Raw genomic sequence first — 23,806 nt, 5'->3', positions numbered from 1 at the left:
TACAACTTATATTTTGGACCGGAGGGAGTAATAAATTAACCATAAAACAGTCTTATATTTAGTTGCTGAGGTACCATAGATACACCCACCATGGAATGCGAGGTGGTATCATTATCATTGTTAGATACAAATACAAAAGGGTCGAAAGCAAGCAAAAAACCATCGAGTGCCCGTACTGTAAAGGTACTCCCTCCGTCCACGTTGTTGCAAGCTAGTTTGATGTGGGACGGAGGGGGGGTACTTATAAAGCTCGATTGAGAGTTACACCGTCTGCATTGCATTGCATTGCGCTGTGGATGCAACCAATGAGACTGAAAATGTTATCTTAAGGTAAGAAGATGTGTGTGACAGAAACGATTTTCCTAGCGCTGGCCGGTGCGCAAGTTGGAACCATCCGCGAGCCGTTGGTTCCGAGAGAACACAAAAGATAATCCCGTCGCCGATTAGTAAACCCCGTCAGTTAACCGGCGAACCCCCGTGATTAGTGAGGTCAATGTCAGCCAGGAACCCAGGACGGCGATATAATCATGGCGACAGACGGAGACCGTCCCTGCACACTGACTGGCTCCCCATGTGGAGCACGTCACGGTCGGATTAAGTTAGAGGGATTAGACTAAGGAGGACGAGGCTGGGTTAGTTAGAAAGGATCAAGGGTGGTGTGCAAATGTGGCAAGCGGACAGCGACCGGGGAACGCACGGAGCCGCACCAACCGGATGAGATGAGACGCGTCTCCGCAACTGGCGCCTGGAACTCCACGCGTTGAAGCGGAGCACATGTCGTACAACAGGCAATCAAGGAGTATCAGAGCCAGCCATTAGCACGTTTGCTCAGAGTAACATCGGAGTAATTGCTTTGATCACGCAGGATTTTCATGTTCGTAGACGGAGGTAAGTAAAAGCTTTGCTCCATCGCGTTGACTAGGAAGAGCGGTTGCCCGGTTAATTAACTGAAAACCAGACGAAAATCGTCGTGGTGACACCGCATGGCATGATGATGATATGAATGCGCTGTAAGTAGATTTAACAATGTTGATACAGTTAAGTGGCTGGATGAGGTTGAGGAGACAGGTGCACTCTGCTTTCTGGTGATAAATGGGGCAGCAAATTTGTCAGCATACACGGAGACTTCCTCACAGAAAGACAGGGACTGACTGAATGAATGAATTCATGTAGCACTGTATAATCTGTATTTAGATGAGAGTCTTCAGAACGCGGTACAGTACAAAATGAGTGTAATGGCCTCATGGGGATAGGATAATTAAGCTCGACTTGTTTGTTTTTTAGACAGATACATTGCCGTATACAGGGATGGATGAGGAACAGAAAGAAGAAAGATACAGACTCCAGAGTTGTATGACACCGGAATGGGTGTAGAGGTTTTACACGATCATCATCGGTAGTAGGCCATGTGGCGCGACGCTCGGAAAGGGGAGGCGTCGAACGGGGAGGAGCGCCTGGGCTGGCTCTCGACGCGCGCGGGCTCTTTCTTTGGGAGCTTGGTCTCGGACTTCAGCCATGACTCCACGACCGTCAGAAGGTTCTTGGCCGTCTTCAGCTCTTCGATGTCCGAGTATTTCGCCGACTTTTTCAGCTCGCCCTCTTGGATGTACGCGATGTCGGTGGCCCATGTCTCCAGCCCGTCAAATATGTGGGTGGCGTAGACAATCGTGGCTTCTCTCTGAGAAGAAACTTCTGTGTTATGCAATCAGAAAAGTGTGGGCTGGGAAAAAAGCTAGAATGAACTGAAAACCGTTACCTGCTCGCACTCTTCCTTGAAGAAGTCGAGGAGATCCATCCTGGTCACGACATCGAGATCCACGGTGATCTCATCGAGTAAGAGTACCTGTATTGGCATCAGAGATGTTTTAATAAAACAAACTTCGGAATATTGTGTTTTCAAGTGAGACCCATTGTAAAGTAGAGTAGTAGACTACAAGAATCTCATTTCAAAGGAATGGACCAGGTTTTGGTAAAACATCTTCGGAATATTGTGTTTTCAAGTGAGACCCATTGTAAAGTAGAGTAGTAGACTACAAGAATCTCATTTCAAAGGAATGGACCAGGTTTTGGTGACCCTCTGAATAAACTGGCTATATAAACCTTTCTTTGTCAATCTGCGAATTAGCTAAAAGACAGACGTTTCCCATCTGCACATTGACTCGTCACCTAGCTATATATGTGCATGGATCACAACTGACTGAAGTCACTCAACAACAAACTCGTTCTAACTCAATCACACTTGGTGACTGAATATACACTATCAATCAAGAGTCCTTCCAATGAAGTTTCTATTATTCTTCACAACTGATGGGCAATGAAGTGAGTGAAGTTGTTTCTTGGCTCGCTGAGGAGCGAAGACATAAATAGTGGCAGTTCCAGGGTTAATTGTGAGGGTAATATGACAGATACAAGGGTAGTTTAGTGGTCAAATGATCACTGATCATGTGGCTGTGGTTTTCTTTGCACTAGATTACACCCAAACAACCCTTTTGCCTTTGGCAGTTTGGCTATTGCATAGTAAACTCACTTTTCTGTCCTAGCAAAAGAATACACCGAGAAAGGCTCAGAGCCTCAGGATAATCAAAGAAACAAGTATCTGATCAAGAAGCACCCAACTTGGTACAAGAACACAGTATGAGACGCAGTCAAGAGTATATATCAGAATAATCGACACAAAACTAGGAATAGAGCATCACCTTGTATGGATGAAGAAGGCCCATGCAAATTTGTACCCTGCGGCGCTGTCCGTCTGAAACTTTATGCATGCGCCATTGCAGATCAATATCTAGTAGATCAATCAGCTTCTCTCGCCTAACAGGATCAACTCCATCAACTGCTCATGTTTCAGGGTGGAGGAAGAAAGGTGTATTTACATGTACTGTCAATAACATCAATTACCTATTTGCAGTAATAATAATAGTAACATGGATTTCAGTGGATTTTAACTGAGATGATTAAACGAAACTCGATAAAGCTAAACCACAAATGTGGAAGTAAAATGATTTAAATAAACATATCATGACAGCAGGAAATTAACTACAAGAAATGCTTGAAGCATCAATGGATACAAGTTAATTCAAGGAATAAACAGTATGTGCACACATTATTGCTTCCATGTTCCATCCATATAAAACAAATAATGGGATATGATGAGCATGCTGCATGTAGAATACCTCCAAATATCATGTGCTCAGCAGAGAAATCGCCCTGTAGTGGAACATCACCCTGAGAAAATTACTTGCATGTAAGATACAAAGCCATTGCTCTGACAAATAAAGCACGCATAAAAAGTGCTGTCGACAAACTGGTCATACATCAATTATTAATTAATGAAGTAGGGAAAGAGGAATTCTAACAACTTTTTTATGGAAAAAGGTTCGCTGCAGCTACAATATTCAGTCAAGCACCTAGAATATCTATAGATACTGAAACAACATGGACAAAGGCCACTATATTAGTTCAGCCGGCATTAAGTAATTAAAAATAGCTCCCATGAGATTTTCTGGAGAAAGCCATTTGAAAAGTAAGAAAATGCTCAGTTAGGCAAACATCAATAATGAAGATAGCAAGCAAGAGCTAAATTTCTAGTTCTTATAACAAGTAAAAAAAGAGGGAACTTACAACTGAACTGACATTCCGACTCCACGAACCACCCAAGTAGGAAAGGTCACCACTGCACACGAACTGTGTGTCATGAAAAGCAGAACCATTAAGAACACGGACAACATCCTTTCCTCCAACCATATGTTTTCCTGCAAGAATCTTCAAGAGAGTGGTCTTGCCTGCAGTTTGAAATAAACAGGTACATAAATTTGTGTAGAAGACATTACTCATCCAAGATAAGAACAAAACATACATCAGCAAGTCAGCAACAATGCATTGTACACGTGTTTGCAGATTAATTCAGAATGGACAAAGAATTTCCTTCTGTTATGGCAGCACCCCTTTTGGAATTTGGCATAGCGATCTACTGGTGCCACACGGTTATCATGAAAAATTCCAGAGACGGTAATCTCCAATAAAAAAATGTGTCACACATGACATTTACAGTACAAGCTGCCTAAAACCCATGCTAAAGCTGAACGAAGGGCATCCCTTGGACAAGAAATCCCACAGCTCTACCACCTTCAATCTGTATGAGAAAGAAAGACAGGAGATGCCCAAACCTTGACGGACGCGATGCTCAATATCACGACAAAAGAACCGCAAACGAAAATTCAATAGGCCATACCATACAAAAAGTATCGGCCAGCATTTCATCCATTCCAGTGCAGTGCCCTTTTCGATCACCCCCCCTAGTATATAATTAGCTAAACTGTGCTCACAGTTGTGTTCATACTATTGAGCCAGTTCCATCTCAAGCACAAATGCACGACACAACCGCAGCCCCGCCTGAAGAATCCCAACATTTTAACTACAGCACCATTCCCCTCAAAACAGAGGCCATTTAAACGGACAGAGCACACGAAAACCCTCACCAGGCCACCACACAGCAATCCTGACTTCTTGAGGCAACAACCAAATTACAGACCAATCACTACATTCTAGCCCAGTCCTAGCAAACGCAGAAAGAACAACATCTAGCACGTTAACGGAGCCTCACGCAGTCACATCAATCAATCCCCTGAAGTCTGAACATTCGTGCCTAAATCATCCGGCAGCTAGGCAAGCCACAAGGTGCCCAGCAGAAGGACCCCTCCGAACCATACAATCACCGGACAGGAGCAGCATCAAAGTAGATTTCGCGGCTCGTGGTGAGCGGTGGGGGTGAGGTGCTTACCGGATCCGTTGGCGCCGACGAGGAGGCAGCGCGAGCCGGGGGCGACGCGGAGGTTGAAGCGCGCGAAGAGCGGCGCCTCCCCGTCGTAGCCGAACTGCAGGGTGCTCACCTCGATGCCGCTCCTCCTCCACCCTTCCTCTCCTCCGGCCATCTCCCCTCCCCTCGCCTCGCCGCCGGTCGGTGATCTCTCCCCTTCCTCTCCGCTCCGTCCAGGCTTCAGAGTTCAGAGGAGTTGGTGCGAACGTCTGCGGCTCTGTGCCGGCCGCGTCACCCCTTCGCTATTTTATACAGCCCACGAGTCGAATCCACCGGGCCTCCTCCGAGCCAGGCCCAGATCTGAGCCCAGGAAGAAGAGAGAGGGGCCGAGGCTCGCCCGCTCCAGGGCCAACCAATTAGGCCCACGAATGACACCGCTTTAGTTTCTCTCCAAGTACGAGCCGTGAGGTTTGGGGTGGGGAAAAAAAACTCGAACCCTTCCGGTGCTCCATTGCCGCCGCCATTGGAGACGATGAGGTACACGAGGCACGAGCTGGAGGCGCTCAGCGGCGCGCCGTCGCGGGAGGCGCAGGCGCTGCGGTGGGCCGAGGCGTACGCGGCCCTCGCCGCAGCGGGCTTCTCCGGGGACTACGACGGGCTCCTCGCCTCTGAAGAGCCGCTGTCCAGGAGGGGGAAGAAGATCTCCGGGGGCGGCGGCAGGAAGAGGCCCGAGGCGCCGGCGCATCAGTTCTCCGGTATTGAATCCCCTGTTGATTTCGCGCTTGCGAACCTAGCCGCGGGGCTCGGACCCGTTTTTTAGGTTTACAGAGTATACTGCTGTACTTGTTTAGGTAGTGATTGTTCCTTTTGCTTGTGATTTTGTAGAGGTGGATGCCTGGAGGAACGGGGGTTCGGGGGTTCATCAGGCGACCGGGGAGCCCTTTGATCACGGTGAGGATGTGGAGTATGAAAATGACAGTGATGATGAGTATGATGGCATTCTGAAGCCTGCCTTTGCGGTTGATGGGGAGCCTGATTTCGAGTCCGGCGAGCCGCTCGATGGTTTCGAGTATCTCCGGCGTGTCAGGTATGCTTTTTTCGTTGTCCTGGTTGATTGGTTGGATCTAGCTAGGAGGTCCTTGGAAGGGCGTGTGCACATTTCATGCTGTCATTATGTGGTGAATGTTTACCTTGAGTGAGTAGCTGACAGCTGTTAGGAGCATATAATTGCCTGATTGTCACCCTGGATTACTGGTAAATGTAGGTGCCGGTGCCAGCTTCCTTAATGTGTTTTCATGTTTTTGTCTCGTTATTTTGGTGCTCACTGAATGGCTTTCTTTAATTTCTATTTTCAGAGAAACACCATTATCATCACTCTGTTAGGAATCCTGTTAGATGAAATTTACTTGCTGTGTTCTAGATCTCATGAAGGTGGAAGTAGAAATCTATGTAACCCAAGTTTAAAAAAATATCTACAATCCTGATTGGCTTTTGCCTGAAACTAGTGAACATTACAGTTGTAATATGTTCTTTTTTTCTGACTTCTTTGTTTATTTGCCACCAATATTATTTCTTGTTGCTATCGACGGAATGTTACGAGCTCATCTTGCTGAAGCTTGAGCGGGAACAACTAAGGCTTAGCAAAGTAGAAGGATGGATTATGCATTATATCTCTGGATTTTTTTCCTCTTCATTGAGTTCATAGACACATTAACCAACGTTAAATATATCTGATATGCAGGTTCTTCGACCTCCACTTAGATGTTAGTGTGTATTAATGCCATGGTTTTGCATATGTTCTATGGGTTGATATAGTACTATGCAACACAAACCTGAGAGGTTTGAAATACAAACTTTATATTAGTTACTAGAACAATATTTCAGAGCTTAGTTTTGGCACTTGGGCAATAGAATAGCAAATGGGAAATAATCTGCAGTTCCCCTTCTCTTCTTGTTCCCCCAGATCACAAAATTTGGTACATTTTCACTCTCAACTATCTCGCTTATGCTGTGATTCTTATTGAGTTGTCATTTCATCAAATTTGCGTTTGTTCTTGCAACACATCTGGTCTGCTGACCCAGTTCTATAGTGCATAATCATCTATCTGTATAACTCAAAAGCATTCATATGAGCCTAAACGTAATAGAAACTGCATCCTCTGCCGAATAAAGAAATTAGATGCAAGGGTGTCGTTGATTTCATCTTGCAAAATGTTTGTCTGTCATCCTTTTGATGCAAAATTATTATTGTTTTAGTGATTATTCTTCTGATTATGTTTACAGGTGGGAAGCTAACCAGATTCCTAAAGTGAAGGTGGCCAAGATAGATCTGAGAGCAGCTATAAAGGAGCAAACACCTTATATGCCAGAAATTCCTGACATACCGAAGTGTTCACCTGATTTGTGTGCATCAAAGGAATGGGAGGACTCGTTTATTACATATTTTTCAGAGACAAGGCTGGTAAGCTATGTTTCCATTTAAATGCATCACCATGCCTAACCACATAAAAGCTTTGTTCTCCTTTTCATAATTATTGTCTTGAAGGTAACACTATGTCTCTCTTGGGCCTTGGCTGCTATTTGAAGTAAAATTAAAATTTTATCTACCTAGTTATTTCGTTGCATTCACAATTCTGAATATTTGATTAGGTCAAGCCCTAAGATCTTAATGACACATGTGCAGAATATATCAGATATCGATGGGCACCCGATGCTATAACTAGTTAACTACCAGTAAACTTTTAGGGGTCTTTTATCATGGTAGAGAACAATCCTTAACAGCGATGTTTTAGCATGTAGTGTTACTAGTGTCATTTGCAATAACTAATTGATAAACCTGATGGTGGGGTTGAGAGTAAAATCACGGTTGCCTGTAAAAATTCCTAAATTCAGAGACCTGTCATGCCTTGCAAATTAAATATGGAGAAACATGATGTACAACTACCTTGCTGCTTCACCTTTTGCAATGACAAAAAGGTGTTGACTGTCTTTCTGATGACTTGAACTTGAAGTCGGTACAATTAGAGTAACTTGGTGTGATTATCTCTTTTGTTGTTAGCCGCCTTCTGACAGTCACGTCTGCTATGGTGATGTATGAATACTCTTGTCTGCAGGCATTCTTGGAACTTGACAGCTCGGATGAACCATCTGTATCAGGAGCGGTGAAGAACTCCTGTAAACCTGGCATCAGCTTCGAGCCGCAGATTGACCCGACGCTGACGATGATTCGCAAGATGGACGCAGTTTCAAGAGCTGCTACACTGCGCAACTACATTGATATGATCCAGAGCTTTGATACACTCTCAAGGAATGACTGCCTTTGGCTGTTTGCGCTATGCGTCGCTGTCGAGCCGCCCTTGGACGCCGAGACATGCGCGTCGCTGAGGTCAATGCTGCGCAAGTGCTCAACCATCCTCGCCGCCAAGTCAGAGATGGACGATGAAGTCGTGATGCTGAACATACTCGTGGCTATCTCAGGTTTGTACTTCGGGCAGCATGAGAAGTAGGTATAGGGCTTGCATAGTTAGATCAGTTGTAAGCAGCACTTCCTCTTTTGTGGGGCAATCCATCTGGTGAAAACGTCCAACTGGTGCAAATGTTTAAACTTCCAGCCGCCACAAATGCCTTGATTACTTCACAACTGAACGCCCAGTTCCATATTGCGCTCTATGGGCGTTATTGAATGGCTGGATTTTGAAGAGTAAAATGCATGGCAGGTGATTGGAATTATTATGACAGTCCAGTTTAGTCCACTAAAGGCATCTCCAAGGGTACTCCTCAAATTTCAGCCCTACTATATGTGAAAACTAGAAAGAAATGCATGGGTTAAACATATAATAAATAGTTCAAATTTAAAATTACATAGTTTGTAGTTAAATAGTGTTCGGAGCACGTAGTTTAAACATATAAATATTCAAACAACGTCACAAATCTATTACTAGTTTCCACTAGTAAGCGTGCACGTGAAATTTCATGTGTCTAGATAAAACATCCTTTTATTTTGCGGGGAGTATAGATAGAATATCCAATTGTAAAAGTCAAAAATATTACGAACGAATGTGTATTTGAGGTTTCAGAAAAGCTATAATTAATAAAATTTATACTCCCTGTGTAAACTAATATAAGAGCATTTAGATCACTAAAGTAGTAATCTAAACGCTCTTATATTAGTTTACGGAGGAAGTACTTTGTAATGTACTTAAGCATTTGTGTACATAGTTAAGGAATTTAACTTCAGGACTCCATTCTCATTGTTTTGAGTTGTCGTTGGTCATTCTACAGACTTATGAACGCCAATGAGTTACATATACATATGTTCACACCTTTTCCCCTCTCTCTAAATCCACTGATGAAACAGTGTAACCAAAAACACATTATTCGTTTCTACTATTAAGTAAATGCATCTAAAAGCGTATATATGCCAGCGGGGTAAAATGAACATTATCATAACCTTAATACTATCACAAGTAAACATGAGTGCAAAAATAATATAAGGTTAGCACTGTTCAAATATTAGGCAAGGAAACAAAATTATGATAGTAAAGGCGACTCTTTTGCTTAAGAAATACGATGGAAGCAAACCGCAAGGACATCAGTGGTGGAATGTCCATGAGCGCCCTACCTGAGTATGACTACTTTCTGCGTTTCCATTTATAGATGAGTTCGTTATGTCCTTAAACAGGGAACGATCCCCCGGCACGCATTGGGTACAACATGGATAACTCAAAAAATATGATAGAAAGTTCAGAATTTCAAAACAGCTAATCGGAAGTATAGCACAAATAGTATAACAACAGAAGGGATCCAAGAATCAAAAATTGCAAAGGGTTAAATACAAATGGACAATAGAAAAATAAAGTGTTAATTGAAAGTATAACACTTTCAACAGTTAGTAAAAGCTCAGAATAGAAGTAACCAGCTGAGCTAAACAAAGGGTTAAATACAGTTTTTTTTATAGTTTTGATTAATAAAACCATGTGGCAAAAAACTGAAAAAATTAATAATGAAACAACAATATCCGATCTCACTTCAAAAATGCTTGGAACTATAATTTTTCCTGATTTGTAAGGGCAATTAAAAAAATTACATTTTACACGACAATATTCAAATAACTTAAGCCCATTTTCACACTGAAATCACACATTCAACAGTTAGTAAAGCTTAGAATAGAAGTATCCAGCTGAGCTAAACAAAGGGTTAAATGCAGTTTTTTAATAGTTTTGATTAACAAACCATGTGGCAAAAAACTGAAAAAATAACGAAACGACAATAGCTGATCTCGCTTCAAAATGCTTGGAACTATAATTTTTCCTGATTTGTAAGGGCAATTAAAAAAAGTACATTTTATATGACAATATTCAAATAACTTAGGCCCATTTTTCACACTAAAATCACACATTCAACAGTTAGTAAAGCTTAAAATAGAAGTAACCAGCTGAGCTAAACAAAGGGTTAAATACATTTTTTTAATAGTTTTGATGAACAAAACCATGTGGCCAAAAACTGAAAAAAGAACAAAACGACAATAGCCGATCTCACTTCAAAATGCTTGGAGCTATATTTTTGCCTGATTTGTAAGGGCAATTAAAAAAGTACATTTTATATGACAATATTCAAATAACTTAAGCCCATTTTTCACACTAAAATCACGCACCTAATATTATACATCAATTTTCAGTTACTCTAATCTAGAAGGCTGGTTCCAAACTGATCCTAGAAGCAAATAAAAGAAAAAGTCATCATCGAAACAAACATATGAAATATGATTTAAACTTCATTATGCACTCACTATCTTTCACTCCAAGGATGCTGAGAGTCATACAAAATATGGTTATGGTTTATGTATATCAGCAAGACTACAAAAGACACCTCACTTGAACGAATCACGTTACTGCCATACTGATTTTATCCAGATTCTAAAACCATGTGGAAGTATAAATGGATCTCCAATTGCTATATTTTAAACTGACCAGAATTTCAAAAGGAGGTGAGTATTTCCATATTTAAACTGATAACCGAAGCTAGGAAGCAGGGTAAATTATCGGTGGTCCAAAGGGGAGGAGGACGGGAGCGAGGTGCTTATTGTGGTAATGGGCGACGGCTGCTGGTTCGACTTCGTCAAAGTGTAGACAATCTGGAGTCGGAAGAGACTAAACATTCAGCATTGGAGAAACTGCAACCTGTGAATATTGCAAGCACTCCCATATGACAACTTGAGTTCATTCAGAATTTCAGTTATACATAAATCACCAGGCACAGTGAGACATAACAGTGATATGTTCAGGGCTGCGTCGAACAAAAATGAAGTGCAGATAAAGGATTCCAAGGCCGTGTGTGACCCCCAAATGTTATTTGCCAGGCCCAGTATGCATTTTTATAATATAAGCTAATCATGGTTATAACCAATGACAGTGATGGGTAATTAGAGTGTCAAACATGTTTAATGCTATGAGACGATCTGAACCATCAGATCAACATGTTTTGATGGTTGAGATGATTTGATTCTCCGTCCTTTCGTGCTTTTGTAGTAGAGAAAAAAAGAATAGTAGATAGATGTAGATGATGTATCCTCAAACAACATTATAGGAACGGGCCGAATACGTTGGGCCAGCAGTGAGAAGCGGCTTGGCAGGTGGGAAAAAAATACCTCTCCTACGCCAATGACACGATGGACTGATATGGTACTTACAAGGATCTGATGACTTTTTGCATGATAATACGTGTCTCACTAATAAAATAAAGATTCAGTTACAAGCCACATAAACATCGACATTATAGGACTGAAAAGATAGGATAATCTTATGCACAAAAAAAACCCAACGCCTGTCCCTCTCCACTAAGGAAAAGGAGATAGACCACCTCTTCACCTGAGCTCGACGCGGCTCCATCGCTGATCAGCGGCTTTACGAACATCCAAAGTAGTTTGCCTGAAGCAAAACCATTGTCGTTGAAAAAAATCAGACCGGGGCAACGTGTCCCCGGACACGCCATCGAACTCCAGAACTGACACCTCCGCATGACTACGACATCGGAGAAGGAAACCAGAACTGTCAGCCTTGAACCACAAACCCAACACAAGATACACCATCTTCCAGCTGTCACTTACGTAGACAACCGTCTGCGTGTACTCCTGAATGACGTCGAAGGATCTGATGACTGACGAGCTTTATCGTTGTGGAGAGGCGTAGGCAGCTCGGTTTTACTTTTGTAATTAATTAATTATTCATATCTTGGAAACATATTTAATTTTCGTACATATGAATATTTTGCTTTCCAAGACATAAATATTATGTGAACACTCTTTTGATAGTTTTGAACATTTGTTTCATTAAAACATATCAGATTGGAACACAAATAATTTTATGTGTGACACGAGATATAAGATATTTTGTGATTCCATGAAATATTTTTGACTTGCATCATGAAAATTTTATTTATAGTAATCATGAAAGGATATCTGGAGCCATATGAACAAAATTTTGAACCAAACAAAATACTTTTAGTTATTTATTAAAATGTTATTAGTATACCATTTAATAAATTTGATCAGTACATATATTTGAGTCAGCCTACTGGGCTAGCCCAATACTGTTGTTTTTCTTGTGATTTAAATCCGGTTTTCACTGTTTTGCATCGGTTTTCTTCTATTTTTCTTTTTTTCTCTTTCTTCTTTTTTCACAGGATTCCTTCTGTCTTCTTTTGTTTTTCTTCTTTTTTTGAACACATGTCTAATTTTTTCATACATAGTGTACATTTTTTAATACATCGGAATATTTATTTATACACATTTATGATAAACATTTTTTTTCAAATATATGATTTCATGTCTACTTTTTTTCATTAAAGTGATGGACTTGCACGGACATGATGAGATTGCCAGCTACTTTGTTTCAGTATAACGAAAGTGTGAATGTATGAGCATCATTATTCAAAAATATGCACTAGAATGTGTATCTGCTAGTTTTGGAGGTCAAGCTACAATAATCAGTGGGATCAAATCAAGCATTTTCCATAAGTAATCACACTGCTAGATAAGTCTCACAAACTGCTACGCAAGTCCGAAAGATAATTAATTATGCGGGTATGGCCTTAGCTAGATAAGCCTCACACACTGCTAGGCAGGTCCGCGAAAGATAATAATTAAACACATAAATTATCACACTGCTAGCTACAATCGTAACTCTAAGAGCAAATAATTACACAGATAACTCGTCACACTGCTATGATGTACCTGTGCCAGGTCAATATGTCGTGTAACCTAGTCCTTCAGATGGCTCACCAGGCAGTACTTGAGCGGGTGCTCCGGGCCGATGGTGGCGTTGTGGTCCTCGGTGTTGAACAACAGTGGGGTGGCGAATCTAGCACCGGGGGTCTGCGGCCTGAGCTGCTGCTGGGTGTCGAACACGTGGTCCGCGCACGGGGTTTGTGCCCCGCAGTCCTTCTGCTTGGCCTCGGCGCTCCTCGGAGTCTCCAGATCAGGCTGCTGCCCGATGGGGATGACGCGGTCGGCGCGCGGGATCTGCTCCCCGCCGTCCTCCTGCTCAGCCTTGGCACTACTCGGAGTCTCCAGAACGGGCTGCTGCTCGCCGTGGATACTGCGGTCTGCACTCCGCCATCCTCCTGCTCGGCCTCTGCGCTCCTCGAAGTCTCTAGAACGGGTTGCTGGACATATCAATTTTCCAACACAGACTGGGTTACTCAAACTCTTCTGATCCAACACTTCTGATCAATCCAACATAGACTGCAACACAGACTGATCAATTTTCAATTCAGACTTGCCATGGCAGGGAGAAAAGGGGAGAGGAAGCGAGAGCAAGAGAACCAGGGAGAAAGAGAGACACGATGGGGTGACCTGGCTGCTCGCCGACGAGGTCAATTGTGAGATGAAGAAGTGGATTGGACACGAGACCCAAACATGCAAGGATGAATTGCTTGCCAGCTGTCAGTTGAAGAAGATGAATGGACATTTGATTTTACCTGACGTGATGATGCAACGGGTACCTGCTAAGCATTGCAAACCGGTACATTACATCAGGTTTCAAGAAGGATATTTTTTTGGTTTGTTTGTACAACACTGTCTGTGCAAATCGCTAGTTTGTTCAGTTAGTACCAACTATTTTTTATTTGTACTAAACTTTTGTATTTCTACATGACATTTTATGTCACATATATATACATATATGTATATGTGTGTGTGTGTGTGTTTATCATTCACTTATGATTCACTATACTATCTACTAATACTTTTCCTATTATCAGTAGAAGAATTAACCATGTAAGTGTGTTCTGACATATTAAGATACCTTATCATTTTTATATGTTTCTCATGTTCACCATTATAAGTACATTTTTTGTGATAAATTACAACTATAATTTATCACAAAACTATTTTACTTTTCTTATTTAGTTTGATATAGAAGATTGCACTATGTTTTACCATAAATATAAGAAAATCACATTCCTTTACAAATTAATATACAACACTTAATGAACTACAACATGTTTATGTTGATTGTATGCGCAACATTCTTAACTCTTGGGAGTGTTTGTGTTTGAAAACAAAGGAGTAACAAATAGGTTGATAGAGTGCTCTAGAGTACAAAACTGTCAAGTGAGATGCTATTAAATATTTTTTTAGAGTGTGCAAGGTGTCAAAATGTGGTTTGTCCTCGAATGTCCCAAGTGCTTGTTTCTTGGTTCTTTCATAGTCAACTCCGTTGTTCCTCTTCACAAGGATATAACAAATACCGAATGGCATGTGAATACAAATTTAATGTATTTTATTTGTTCTTGGCATTCTTAATTTATTGATTTCTAACCAAGTTGGCAAGATTGGCTAAACTTTTCTAGAGAAAAATCTAACATGATTAACAATAACAATAAACACTTAATCTGCACCCCCAATCATCCGTGAGTCTTAAAAAACATAGAGTTAGGCCTACGCATGAAGGGCCTCTTTCATCCATGGGTATTAAAAACATAGAATTAGGTAAAGCATGAGAATATGGTAGAATTGTATATGCAAAACTAAGGATTATGAAAACACAAGAATTGGATGTTGGATTTGTAAGAATAGGAAAACACACATGCATCCTAATACACATAGTCAAATTAAGGACAAAACATATGCAAAATAAGAAAAGGTTAACATTATGCTATAGGTGGTCTTTGCTTTGTTCTTTGTGTATAGAGAAAGAAAGGTAATTTGAATTCTTTGTTGTGTTTGAATATGAGCCGTCACGTACGGATCAATGAGTCTGGCATTTGCTCTCCAACTAATTGATTGTAGGACAAGGGTTATCTCCTAAAGAATTTTGCTGGTTTGACATATTATCTGATAAGAAAACAATCTCTTTCACATAAAACAAAACAATAATTGTTGTACTACGTGTTGCAAAGAAATCACCTGGTATATATAAAGGCATCTTCAACACTGACCCCGAAATCGGACACCGCATCCGTCCGCGGACTGGTCTGGATCAGTCCGTGGATGGTGATGCGAGAGCCGGCCATCCAACAGTGTCTGCATACATTTAAAACTGGATATCAACAAACTGGACGAATTACATGCAAACCAGATGATTTTCATCTGAACCGGATCATATTCATTATATTTCGACATATTTCATTAAAAAAGCAACCGAACCTAAACCTAGTCTAAATCTACGGCAACATTCGTCGTCCAAGTCCTTATTGTTCCCCTCCGATGTTGGCCGTGTTCATGTCTGGCAGAGATGAGACCCGTGAAGTGAAGTTGCGATCGTCGGCGAGGAATAGTAGGGCACAGACCAGCCCACTTTGGACTTGAGGTCCCGCCACCTTCCATGCACTACTCCTCCTCGTCGGAGTCTGCGACCTGTCCGTCGCTGATGGGCGTGAGGTCGACGATGGACATGGACGGGGCGGCACACTCGTCGTGCCACCAACGCCAATGAAGCGTCATTGGTGGCGCCGCCTCCGTGCCCGGTTGCCAAGAGACCGCATTGCGAGCGGCCTGAGCGCGCGCGGACTCATAGAGCATGTGCTACTTGGTGACGAAGTTGGGATTCTCCGTCGCCACGGCTTCCTTGCTCACACGCTCGCCGTAGATTTGGCCCTCTGCCAGCCGGTGCTTCTTGAGGAGGGAGTGGTTGTACCGCTCCTCCTCCTGCGCCAACCAGGCGCAGGAGGAGGAGGCGTTGGCTGATGGTGTCTTGGATTGAAGGGTGCACACCACGTTGGCCTGGCATTCATGGGCCGGGCCGAGGACCCGTCCACAATTGAATAATGAACCCCACATGCTGTGGCGCTCAACGTATTCAAGATGGAATCCTCTTAAGACTTGGTGTGCACTTCAAGGCGTATTTGAATGATTGGTATGTTTATCCCTAAGATTGTAACTAGCCATGTGTAAACCCTAGATACCCCGTCGCCCATATAAGCCAAGAGGTTTAGTCTATAGAGGCACACGTTCAAGGGTTTAGGAGATTATAACTCACTAATACGATCACGAGGTAGATCATCCTGTACTTTGTACCCCATCCACAATCGATATTATACGAGCAAGACATAGGGTTTTACCTCTTCGAGAGGGCCCGAACCTGGATAAAACTGTGTCCCTTTACTTCCAATTAATCATCGTGCCAAGATCACTAGCTCAGGGCCCCCTTCCGAGATCCGTCGGTTTTAGCACTGACGCCGGCTTCTCCTCCACCATGACATCATCGAAGCGCGCCTGAAGGGGACACAGTCACCGTCCTAAGTGTCGACCCATCAGCTATCAGAGATTTAGTTGATGACGGCGAAACGGAGAAGATGACAGAAACGCAAGACTTCAAATCCACTCACAATCCCCCGCTTTGCTTTTGCCATGACTCAGGAATGGTGTTAAAAGTACAATTGAGTTCGGTTAGAGATAAGGAGAAATAAAGATAGAATTGATTTACATCATACAATACGTGCCTTGTAGTCCAAGTCTCTCCCACAATTGTATTCTATATACACCCTTACGAAGCTCAGATCGGTACATGCCAGAAATATTCAGGGTTTCTCTATTTCTCACCTAAGGAACATTGTGGGTTATTACAGTAACTTGCATTGTTCATTGGTCATTTCGTCATTTTTCCCATTGTTTAGCAAACACGCCTAAGAAAAAAGTACGTTGAACTGTGACAATCTGTGTCAAGCTGAACGCTAGTAAGCAGATGAGTTGACACGGTCACATGGCTAATTGGCAATAGGCAATTGAATATTGATCCTCTTGACTACTTTCTGCGAGAACGCCATGCAAGACCAGCCAAGTCAAGCCTGCCTGATGCTCATCGGCTCATCGCATTCACATCCACCATCGGTCCATCTCCATCATCCAGCGAACTCACGTCACCGCATATGTATATGTTCTTGGTGGAGCAGAGCAACCAACAGAGGAGAACATGTCAAGGATGGCGACCACCACCATACTACTGCTGCTCATCGTGCTGCCTCCGCTGGTGGCGGCAGCGGCGGCGGCTCAGCGCGTGGCGCTGCCGGGGTGCCGCGACAGGTGCGGCAACATCACCGTCCCCTACCCCTTCGGCATCGGCGCGGGTTGCTACCGCGACGACGGCCAGCAGGGCTTCCAGCTCGAGTGCGACGACTCCGGCCCCGGCAGCTCCCCGCCACGCCTCGCCGTGTTCGGTTACAACCACCGCCTGGGGGCCCTCTCGCTCGCGGCCGGCGAGGCCCGCGCCTACCTTAACGCGACGAGGGAGTGCTACAACTCCACCGGCGGGCTCCTTGACCGGAAAGGCACGTTCATGTCCCTTGGAACTAGCCCTTACCTCTTCTCGTCCACCAAGAACCGCCTGGTGGCGCTCGGCTGCCCCAACCTCGGCTTCTTCGTCGACGCCGCCGGCTACTACGTCAGCGGCTGCATGTCCGTATGCCGGCCGTCGCGGTACGCCCTGCCGGGCCCCTGCACCGGCGTCGGGTGCTGCCAGAGCGCGATACCGCCCGGGATCAGCTTCTTCGAGCCGCACCAGCGCAACTTCCCGCCGCAGCAGGACGACAACTCCGCCTTCATCAGCAACGCCACGTCGTGCCACTACGTGTTCCTCGTCGAGGCGGACTGGTTCAGCTACAGCGACCGCGTCTTCCTCAACCGCACGGACGACTTCGACGTGCCCGTCGTGCTCGACTGGGCCGTCCGGAACGTCGACAACTGCAGCGCCGCCAGGCGCAACGCCACCGACTTCGCCTGCCGGAGCGCGCGCAGCGAGTGCTTCGACGCCGTCAACGGCCCCGGGTACCGGTGCAACTGCTCCAGCGGCTACGACGGCAACCCGTACCTCGACGGTGGAGTTAATACTGAATTTCAGTTGTGCTCTGTTACAACATTTGTGATTTGTCTGATCAAATCTTGAAATCGCTTTGCAAACTGAAGACATCGACGAGTGCAAACTGAAAGATGAATACCCCTGCTACGGGATCTGCACAAACACGCAGGGGAGCTACACTTGCCAATGCCCTTCCGGGACAAGTGGAGATGCCACCGCAAAAAATGGCTGCCGGCCAAAGGACAAGTTCACCTTAGCTCTGAAGGTCGTTACAGGTAACACATTCCACTTATCTTGTTGGTTCGTCCTACAATTTCTTTTACGGGATCCTATTTACAGATGATGTTCTTCCCGGGAATCTAAACCAATAATCAAGTATCCAATGTGTCATATCCAGGAGTCAGTGTGGGGGTGTTCTTGTCAGTGTTCATGTGCTTCTGGCTCTACTTAGGGCTGCAGAAGAGAAAGCTCATCAAGGTAAAGCAGAGCTTCTTCGAGCACAACGAAGGCGTCATCCTACAGCAGCAGATGCGTGGCACTGCCGGGGGGGGGGGGGGGGGGGGGGCGGTAGCGGGTTCAAAATATTCTCAGAAGAGGAGCTCAAGAAGGCGACAAACAACTTTGCCGCTGACCAGATCCTCGGTCGCGGCGGCCACGGCATTGTCTACAGAGGTGTTCTGGAGGACAAGACCATAGTGGCCATCAAGAAGTCCAAGATGATGGAGGCGACAGAGACCAAGGAGTTCGCGAGGGAGATGCTCATCCTGTCCCAAATCAACCACCGGAACGTCGTCAAGCTGCACGGCTGCTGCCTCGAGGTGGAGGTGCCGATGCTGGTCTACGAGTACGTCTCCAACGGCACTCTCTACCATTACATCCATGGCCGCGAGGGCCACGACACCAACAAGGCACTCGACACCCGCCTACGGATAGCGGCGGAGTCGGCCGAGGCGCTGTCGTACATGCACTCATCATCCTCGCCACCAATCCTCCACGGCGATGTCAAGACAGCCAACATCCTGCTCGACGGTAGCCTCACGGCCGAAGTCTCCGACTTCGGGGCATCGAAGCTAGCACCAAGTGACGAGGTTGAGATTGCGACACTGGTACAAGGCACCTGCAGGTACTTGGACCCGGAGTACCTCATGACATGCCAGCTGACGGACAAGAGTGATGTGTACAGCTTTGGTGTCGTTCTGCTCGAGCTCTTGACAGGGAAGAAGGTGCTCTGCTTCGACGGGCCAGAGGAGGACAGGAGCCTTGTGTCCCGATTCACTACGGCCGTGAAAGCCGGCCAGCACGGCGAGCTCCTTGACGGTCGGGTGAGAGTAGAGATGGGCCCCGAGGCGTTGGAAGAAGTTAGGCACCTCGTGATGCGGTGTGTGAGCATGATCAGGGAGGAGCGTCTGTCGATGAAGGAAGTTGCAGAGAAGTTGGAAGCTCTGAGAAGGTATCAGCGGAACCCATGGGGTCAGGCGGGTGCTGACCCGGAGGAGGGGCAAAGCTTGCTTGGCAGAGACATAGAGCAACAACGTGATGTGAATTATATATTCAAACCGCAAGACGGGCTCAATCTTGAAGAGGGCAGTACATACACTTTTAGCTTGTAGTTTTTTTTTTCTGTGAGGGTTTTTAGTTTGTAGATTGTTCGAATGTTTGCTGGACTCCTTTTAAAGTCGACACAAATGTGTAAAGTCTTTTGTGTCTAACAACAGAAATGTACATTAATTCCATCTGAAAGGAATGCTCATTAACAAAAGAGAACGGAGAATGCTCATTAACAAAAGAGAAATGCAACTAAAAAATAAGAGAGAAATGTACCATGCTAAAAAGGTGTAGGGGACATGCTCCTCAGAAGTACCATACGACAGACTCTTAATGATGAAAACAAATCTTAATTCCGATGTTTGATTTGTAAGTTATGGTTTTTTAAAAATTCTAAAATCTGAATTAAATGCGTCCACTCCTGTTCACGTGGGTACTTTTGCAGTCACTTTTACTCTTTTTTTCCTGTTCAAGTGGCACTTTTCTTAATATGGATTCGGCAGGGCAAACTATTGTCAAATATGCCCGGCTACTTGGGACGTCTAGTGAGTAAATGGCCACTTGCTAGAGGCGTACGGGAAAAAGTTTCTCGTGGAAAAAGAAACGGTTATCTCACCTTTTGTTTTGGTCGAAAATCCCTTACTTAGGGACGATTCTCCCCAGACTCTCCAGTAACCCTTCACTAATTGCCAATGAATTATGGCCGATGCTAGACGTAAACCAGCTGATAGCTTGCAGCTATAAACCGCCTTGATAACCGTTCGATCGTGCATATCATAGTCGTTCGCTTGGTGTCTTGCGGATCGCAAATCCCCTCCACGTACACCTTCCCCCGTAGGCACCACCACGCAACACCCAAGGTTGCGCTCCAGGCACACCTAGCAGCACGGCGGCGCACCGGTGATGCCCTCCGCGGCCCTGCCTTGTAGCATGCACCCGACGACACCTCGCAGCACCGCCAACGCTGTTTCATTCTAGCCCAGCAACAGCTACATCACAGCACGGGGAGCCACCGAGTGCTGCTCCATGGCATCACCAAGCTTGCCAAAAGCTTCAACGCATCATCGACGACGACCTGGCGAAGCTCTATTGCAACTCCGGTGGCGCTCCATTGCAACTCCGGTGGCACTCCATTGCAGCCCCATCATGGCTTCAACGACTCCAACGGTGCTCTAGTGCAGCCCCAGCAGTGCTCCGTTGCAGACCCATCACGGCTTCAATGTCTCCGATGGTGCTCCATCGCAGCCCCACGACGCTTCGTTGCAGCTCTATCACGGCTTCAACGACTCTGGCGGTGGCTCCATTGCAGCCCAGGGTCGGATCCTTCGGTAGAAGCGCTCGCCATTGAACGGCGGCGAGATATGCGAGCAACGCTGTGCTCACCATGGGGAGCGACGTTGCGTTGCAGCATCTCCAGTCGTCGCGCGAGGGTAGCGTCGTGGTCTCCACCACGAGCAATGTTGTGTTGCAGCATTTTCCACCCGCGAGATCTGCGGTTTGCAGTGTCGCTTGTGCTGCACTGCAGCTCGGCCGCCATGGCCAGATCCACGGGGACGCAGCCCCTGGCTTTGCAGTGCCGGTGGACGAGATGAGAAGAAGCACCGGTGCCGCGGGGATGAGAAGCAACGGTGGCCCCGGCTTTGCAGTGCCGGTGACTAGGATGAGAAAAGCAGCGCCGGTGGCCGTAAGTCTTGCTGCAACGCGGAGGAGCGGCCTTGCGTGACGGTGGAGCAGCACGCAGCAGAGCGAGGCGCGAGGCCATGAGCGACGGGCGGAGCAAGGAAAGTAGAGGAGCTGAGATGCGTAGCGAGGAAGCAGAGGAGCTGGGATGAGAAAAGGATGGGTGGTGGAGCGGCGCTCATTTTTGGATAAGGCTAGGTGGTGGACGCTCGGCCGGGGCACGTGACAAGCGGTGAGGGCGGCTTACGTGCACGCAAAATTAGTTGATGGGAGAGAAGAGATTTCCATGAATTATCGTTGCGCCTCCCTCTTTAACCAACATTGCCATCTCATCTTACAAATTAACTCTACAGGATTAGTCCGTAGTGGTAGCAAAACTCTGTTTTGGTACTCATGTTGTACAACACTTTAGTCGAAGACTTTGAAAAAGTGAAAAGATCTCGAAACATATTTTCATCTCACTTCATAAACAAAGCACAAAATATTGAAACCAGAGTCCACAAGGAATAATGGCACCCACGCTCCTGCGACTCGCCGCTCCGGCGCCCACAGCCACCGCCACCGTCGTCCTCCGCCCGCTACCCTCCGCTTCTCCGTCCGCTGGTGGCTCGGGTGGCTCGCTGCTGCTGCCACCGGGGTTCGATTCGCCCCCGCCGCGCCTGGGTTGGGCTGGATCCGGTCCAGATCTGGGCTTGCCTGCTCGGCCAGCCGCGCCTGCCGCCTCCGTGTCCTTCGTGCCTGAGACGCCGCCTGCGTTCTGGTGCCAGGCCGCTGATGCGGCGCGGGGTGCGGCCTAGCTGGTGGCCTCCCGCCGCGCGGTGGCTGAGGCATTCACTCCGCCCGCGAATCCGGGCTGGGTGCCTTCAAGTCTCTCGCCGACCCGTGCTGAGGTTGGGCGGTGCGCCCCCTCTCCGCCGGGTCACCTGGCCGCGGACTGGCAGGTGGTCAGGCCACCATTTTGGTGGCGCTCCTCACCGGCCACCCCTCCCCTGCGTTCAAGGCGCCCGACGATTCGGTCGCAAGATGCATTCAATCGCCAGCGACCTCCGCCGCGTGCATTCAAGAGAAGGGGTGATTTACTCTGCTTCAACTGCCGGGGCACCGGCCACTTCGCCTGGGAGTGCAGAGACCCGGTGCGCTGCAATTACTGCGACCGGCAGGGCCACTTTGCTCGCGGGTGCTCGTTCCGGCTCCAGCAGCAGCCTCTTCGTCATAATCCCTCTGTCCGCTCCCCTCTGTCGGCCCCTGCGCCCGTCGTCCCCCCGCTTCCAGCTTCTGCGCCCACCAATCTGGCCGTCGTGTTGGAAATATGCCCTAGAGGCAATAATAAAATGGTTATTATTATATTTCTTTGTTCATGATAATTGTCTATTGTTCATGCTATAATTGTGTTATCCGGAAATCGTAATACATGTGTGAATAAATAGACCACAACACGTCCCTAGTGAGCCTCTAGTTGACTAGCTCGTTGATCAAAAGATAGTCATGGTTTCCTGACTATGGACATTGGACGTCAATGATAACGGGATCACATCATTAGGAGAATGATGTGATGGACAAGACCCAATCCTAAGCTTAGCTCAAAGATCGTGTAGTTCGTTTGTTGTAGCTTTTCTAAATGTCAAGTATCATTTCCTTAGACCATGAGATTGTGCAACTCCCGGATACCGTAGGAGTGCCTTGGGTGTGCCAAACATCACAACGTAACTGGGTGACTATAAAGGTACATTACAGGTATCTTCGAAAGTGTCTTTTGGGTTGGCACGAATCGAGACTGGGATTTGTCACTCCGTATGACGGAGAGGTATCTCCGGGCCCACTCGGTAATGCATCATCATAATGAGCTCAATGTGATCAAGTGGTTGATCACGGGATCATGCATTACGGTACGAGTAAAGTGACTTGTCGGTAACGAGACTGAACAAGGTATTGGGATACCGACGATCGAGTCTCGGGCAAGTAACGTACCGATTGACAAAGGGAATTGTATACGGATTGATTGAATCCTCGACATCGTGGTTCATCCGATGAGATCATCGTAGAGCATGTGGGAGCCAACATGGGTATCCAGATCCCGCTGTTGGTTATTGACCGGAGAGGCTTCTCGGTCATGTCTGCATGTCTCCCGAACCCGTAGGGTCTACACACTTAAGGTTCGGTGACGCTAGGGTTGTAGAGATATTAGCACACGGTAACCCGAAAGTTGTTCGGGGTCCTGGATGAGATCCCGGACGTCACTTGGAGTTCCGGAATGGTCCGGAGGTAAAGATTTATATATAGGAAGTCCAGTTTCGGCCATCGGGAAGGTTTCGGGGTCACCGGTATTGTACCGGGACCACCGGAAGGGTCCCGGGGGTCCACCGGGTGGGGCCACCTATCCCGGAGGGCCCCATGGGCTGAAGTGGGAGGGAAACCAGCCCCTAGTGGGCTGGTGCGCCCCCCCTTGGGCCTCCCCCTGCGCCTAGGGTTAGAAACCCTAGGGGTGGGGGCGCCACCCTTGCCTTGGGGGGCAAGGCACCCCCTTGGCCGCCGC

At 46.2% G+C, this 23,806-nt stretch overlaps 2 protein-coding genes and 1 pseudogene across 3 annotated transcripts; 2 read left to right on the top strand and 1 right to left on the bottom strand.

Annotated features, from left to right (window-relative positions):
* Nucleotides 1–1,148: 1,148 nt before the first annotated feature.
* On the bottom strand, nt 1,149–5,050 carry LOC125515317 (ABC transporter I family member 19). The gene is made up of 6 exons (XM_048680767.2): nt 4,781–5,050; nt 3,622–3,782; nt 3,174–3,225; nt 2,697–2,833; nt 1,757–1,843; nt 1,149–1,678 (listed from the first exon to the last, which is right to left on the bottom strand). Exons 1-6 carry the CDS (start codon nt 4,929–4,931, stop codon nt 1,391–1,393), a joined length of 876 nt encoding a protein of 291 aa, XP_048536724.1. The 5' UTR covers nt 4,932–5,050; the 3' UTR covers nt 1,149–1,390.
* A 157-nt stretch (nt 5,051–5,207) lies between these two features.
* Nucleotides 5,208–8,485, top strand: LOC125515315 (uncharacterized). The gene is made up of 4 exons (XM_048680766.2): nt 5,208–5,511; nt 5,642–5,843; nt 7,040–7,217; nt 7,870–8,485. Exons 1-4 carry the CDS (start codon nt 5,289–5,291, stop codon nt 8,260–8,262), a joined length of 996 nt encoding a protein of 331 aa, XP_048536723.2. The 5' UTR covers nt 5,208–5,288; the 3' UTR covers nt 8,263–8,485.
* Nucleotides 8,486–17,082: 8,597 nt separating this feature from the next.
* Nucleotides 17,083–19,788, top strand: LOC125512943 (wall-associated receptor kinase 2-like; annotated as a pseudogene). Its single transcript, XR_015608999.1, has 3 exons — nt 17,083–18,067; nt 18,156–18,323; nt 18,446–19,788. The product of XR_015608999.1 is annotated as a wall-associated receptor kinase 2-like (transcript).
* Nucleotides 19,789–23,806: the final 4,018 nt, after the last annotated feature.

This window comes from Triticum urartu, chromosome 6A (assembly GCF_056163025.1).
Source record: "Triticum urartu cultivar PI428250 chromosome 6A, HENAU_Tu73, whole genome shotgun sequence".
Lineage (NCBI taxonomy): Eukaryota > Viridiplantae > Streptophyta > Magnoliopsida > Poales > Poaceae > Triticum > Triticum urartu.
Note: the sequence above shows the minus strand (reverse complement) of the source record. Positions and strands in the feature narration are given on the sequence as shown.

Coding starts and splice junctions, on each gene's coding strand:
- LOC125515317 (XM_048680767.2), bottom strand. CDS start 4,931: ATGGCCGGAGGAGAGGAAGGGTGGAGGAGGAGCGGCATCGAGGTGAGC. Junction 2,834..3,173: donor TGAGCACATGATATTTGGAG/GTATTCTACATG, acceptor AAACATGAGCAG/TTGATGGAGTTGATCCTGTT. Junction 1,844..2,696: donor GCCTTCTTCATCCATACAAG/GTGATGCTCTAT, acceptor ATGCCAATACAG/GTACTCTTACTCGATGAGAT.
- LOC125515315 (XM_048680766.2), top strand. CDS start 5,289: ATGAGGTACACGAGGCACGAGCTGGAGGCGCTCAGCGGCGCGCCGTCG. Junction 5,512..5,641: donor GCCGGCGCATCAGTTCTCCG/GTATTGAATCCC, acceptor GTGATTTTGTAG/AGGTGGATGCCTGGAGGAAC. Junction 5,844..7,039: donor GAGTATCTCCGGCGTGTCAG/GTATGCTTTTTT, acceptor TTATGTTTACAG/GTGGGAAGCTAACCAGATTC.